Source organism: Anabas testudineus, chromosome 5, assembly GCF_900324465.2.
Source record: "Anabas testudineus chromosome 5, fAnaTes1.2, whole genome shotgun sequence".
Lineage (NCBI taxonomy): Eukaryota > Metazoa > Chordata > Actinopteri > Anabantiformes > Anabantidae > Anabas > Anabas testudineus.
This window is the reverse complement of record NC_046614.1, coordinates 13,061,242-13,065,436: the sequence shown is the minus strand read 5'-3', so window position 1 is coordinate 13,065,436 and position 4,195 is coordinate 13,061,242. Positions and strand designations below refer to the sequence as shown.

General features: G+C 42.6%; 1 protein-coding gene across 1 annotated transcript; it reads right to left on the bottom strand.

The window, feature by feature from the left end:
- Positions 1-537: 537 nt before the first annotated feature.
- Positions 538-3,487, bottom strand: LOC113153693 (amphoterin-induced protein 1-like). Its single transcript, XM_026347420.1, has 2 exons — positions 3,285-3,487; positions 538-2,993 (listed from the first exon to the last, which is right to left on the bottom strand). Exon 2 carries the CDS (start codon positions 2,937-2,939, stop codon positions 1,401-1,403), a length of 1,539 nt encoding a protein of 512 aa, XP_026203205.1. The 5' UTR covers positions 2,940-2,993; positions 3,285-3,487; the 3' UTR covers positions 538-1,400.
- Positions 3,488-4,195: the final 708 nt, after the last annotated feature.

The window sequence follows — 4,195 nt, the reverse complement described above, 5'->3', positions numbered from 1 at the left end:
ACAATCGGTGCTCTCTCTGCAGACTACTCAAGTAATTATTGATTACTGCTCTTAATATACGGGTGAATTTACTGTCAGTGGAGATTCACTGGTGATGATAATACTGTACTGTACACAAGTGCCCTGAAAGACGTGCCTCTTTAAAAAAAAAAACAGCCATAGACGGTTAGAATAAGCAGAGACGTTGCAATAACAAGACCAGAATCTAACAGTTAAAGTGCTCCACACTGCTGGACTGTATGATCTTAAAAGACGTTTGCAAGTACAATGCGCTAGAATTACTGTCTCAAATAGTAATTTTTGCATGTTAATAGTCAATAATTATGTGTGTACTGATGTAAACGACTAATTACTACTATTTTGCCATTGTGACGACCTGGCCTTATTATGTAGTAAATGATCATTCCTCAGAAAGAGAGTAAAGCACATTACACTAAAAGAGGCTCTAATGCATAAAACCGTATTTATATAGATCTTTTTTTTTTGTATATATATTGTATATATATTTTATATTAAACTTACAGTATTATTGTTATGTACTGGTATTGTATTAGATATATATTTTTTTATTTTCTACTTTTCTATAATTTATCTGTTTACCTTGTTTACTTTCTTAATCAGATAGTGTCTGTTCTTTTTAATCTGACTTATTGTTTAACTGTTGTATTTATGTTGCTGTAACCAGTGAATTTCCCCCTTTGGGGATAATAAAGTCTTGTCTTTATGTTTTATGTTTAAAGGTTTTGGAATGATATATTTCTATGTTGTGGGATTTAGGCTGATTGGAATTCAAAAACACTACAACAAAAGGCCACTCACTGAAAATAACAACACATTAATACTTCTGTATTAAATAATTGAAATTGATAAAATTGCATAAGAGTAATCCTTGCAGTACCATGTTCTGTTAAGGCAAAACCAGACCAAATAGTTAAAATAAAACTAAAATTAAATATTGAATAAACAGCAGTAACAATAAAAAGGGCTCTGCGAGCTCTGCATAAAGTTTCTATTTCAAGTAGCAGCTTCTGTCCAGGACTGTTTAAACTTCTGACTGCATAAAACAGCTGGACAACTTTTCTTTAAAGTGCATTCAGAAGCAAACTAAACTAAGGAATAACACCCAAAATGTTTTTATCCCGTTTGTCTCTGAGTAACTAGTACTGATACTTATAGTATTTTTTACTTCCAGGAACGATCCGAACTCTAATGTTCCTTCTTGCATAGTGTTTTCTCATTTTATTTATCTTAAATGGTGTGTGATATAAATGCATTGATTAAAATGCATTAGTAATATTTTGAGGCATTAACAGGATGCTTACAGGCAGAATTACACTAATTTCTATTTCCTCAACAATACAGCCATTACTTTCTTACCCTGCAGGGTCTGCTACTGACTTTTACAGCACCATGGGGGTATCAGAGCACACGGAGCTGACAGCCTCTCTATCTGACCTCGTCCTCTCCCTGCTGAACCCCTTCCACTCCTCATCTTCCTCATCTATTGGGTTCATCCTCCCGTTCTGCTCTAGCTGGTCCTTGGGTTCCAGAAAGGCCACATGTCTATAGGGGAAGCCTCCGCCTTCCACTCTTTCCCACCTTGTCTCCTCATGTGTCTGACATATGCTCACATTTGACGAGTGGGGGCTGTCGCCGGGCTCAGTTTTCTCTGGAACATGACCTGGACAAAAAGCACAGTGGCAGGGTGTCAGGTAGAGGTAGATGAGAACCATAACTACACTGACCAAGCAGGCTACAAGGGTAGTGTAGGCGGTCTTCAGGTTCTCCAGTCCACCGCTCATAGTGGAATTTAACACCACTACAGTTACATACAGTGTCTCATTGACAGAGTCACTTGTCCCAAAGCAGGTGTAGACCCCTGAGTCGTCTACCCTCAGGGGCCCAATCTGGAGGCTGCCGTCAGGACGCATCACAACAGTCTTGTTTGTTTGAGACATTGGGATATTTCCTGGCAGCTCCCAGGACTTTGTCACATCCTTATGTCTAGTGTCACAGCCCAGTACCAGGAACTGCTCCAGATAGGCTACTTGATCCATCATTTTGACCTCACTGCAGTTCAAATGCACCTTGTCCAGATCCATTATAGCCATTTTCTCTTTCTGTGGGCCCGGCAATAAACAGGTGTGGCTGCCTTTAAAATCAGTGGCAGAGCTGAGCTCCTTGAGGTGCCAGCGTGCCACCACATCGTGCAGCTCACAGCTGCAGGGGAGAGGGTTGTTGTGGAAGTACAGACCATTCTTGAGCCAGGCAGGCAGAGCCTGGAGCTCATGGAGGGGCAGGACTTTGATTCGGTTGGATGACACATCCAGCAGTCTAAGAGTTTCCAGGCGGCTCCGCTCCTTCACCAGCTCCAGTGGGAAGCGTGAGATCTGGTTCTGGCTCAGATAAAGCCTCTGCAGGCTGAGGAGGCCGGAGAAGGCAGAGCGGTCTATCTGAGCAATACGGTTGTTATACAGCAGCAGCACTTCCAGGTTCTCCAGCGGTTCAAAGATGAACTCGTCCAACTGGCGTAAGCCATTAGAGGACAGGTCCAGGTAACGAAGCTTCGTCACATACACAAATGCCTCAGAGGAGAGAAAAGTGAGGCCGTTGTGACTGAGCAGCAGGCTGTGCAATTTACTGAGCCTGACAGGTGTCCACTCAGCACGCAGCCTGGTGATGGAGTTGAAGCTGAGATCCAGGACAGCTGTATATTTTGGAAGAGCGACGGGAACATTGACTAGATTCACGTTGGAACAGCTGATGATGTTGCTGGCACACACACAAGTCTTGTGGCAGTCGAGGGGGCTCCCCAAAAGCTGACCACTGACTCTCACCGCTGGTAACAGAAAAGCCAGAGGTAGGACTGTGATAAAGCTCCTTCTCCTGAGCACGGCTTCAGTGGCATGGTGGGAAATACAGAGTACGCCCTCCATCATGTCTGGATTACACACTGCAGGAGCCTGGACGTGTTTCACCTGGCCGTCATGGAGCTGTAAGGACACACAGCGTTGTACAGCGAGAACAAAACATCACCGCTGTGTCACTGAAGATGTGAAATAATAAAGATGACTGTGTTCAGACTGACATGACATTAGTTGGTGCAGCATCTCATGCTCCAGTGCACCCAGCTGCACTGCAGCAGCCTGTTCACTCTTTAAAAGTTGAACATGTCACAATACAGCCCTCGATAAGTCGCAGTAAGAAACAGGATCACTGTTGAATTCACTGCAGCTTGTTTCGAAACCCTATCATCAAACATTTGTCAGGATAGTGCTCTGTACCGTTTGGTGTTTCTTCAATCCGAAGCGAGAAGTGTTCCCCGGTCCAGCCTCGGGATTGATCCGCTACGGGACAGACTCGTCCTCTTCCTCAGCAGCGTCCTGTCTCTCATCGGGACGCACAGAGTCCGACTCAGCATGACCGGAAAAACAAGTCTGCGATGAGGAAACCATCTGATATATGATCCGAGGGGTGGGGGGGTGCAGCGTTTCCTCTCTATCTCATTAACATTAGAAAAACGACATAACCAAACGGAAGTGTGCAAATAAACCAGCACAAAGACAAAATGAAATCAGTCTCAGTCTCTCACCTCCTCTGTCTCAGGCTCCTCAGGGATGGTTTAAAATTTATTTCCTTTAAAAGCACGTTGATGGATCCTTCATGGTGTCTGTTATGATGAATATCCTCTGCCTGGTTCATCCTATTACTCTGGTGAAGGACAGGGCACACACTGAGTGTGTGTGTGTGTGTGTGTGTGTGAACTGTTAGGACGTGATCTGCATGTAACACTGTGTGAAGGATCAATATGGAAAGATCTTAAAACTAGATTCTGACTCTTTCTCTAAAGACCTAAAGATTGTCCACATCTAAGTATTAACAAATATAATGTGAATAAAATATCAACACAAAACTATTCTGATCGTTCATGTTTTTATTGAGAACAACCATAAAACATTCACAGTATGGAATTAATACCTGGTTATCATACTCATTAGCTGTAATAACCTCAACCAGGCTCTTCCTGTAGCTGTGGATCAGACCTGCACATAATCTCACATAATCATACACACATAAAGTACAAAAACAGTCAACAACATGTAAAGGTTGGAACTAAAGTAAGAATAAAATATGTTACACAGTCTTTTACATTTTGTATGGTTTAAGGACTTACTTAAAATTACTAACATTCTCT

Coding starts and splice junctions, on each gene's coding strand:
- LOC113153693 (XM_026347420.1), bottom strand. CDS start 2,939: ATGATGGAGGGCGTACTCTGTATTTCCCACCATGCCACTGAAGCCGTG.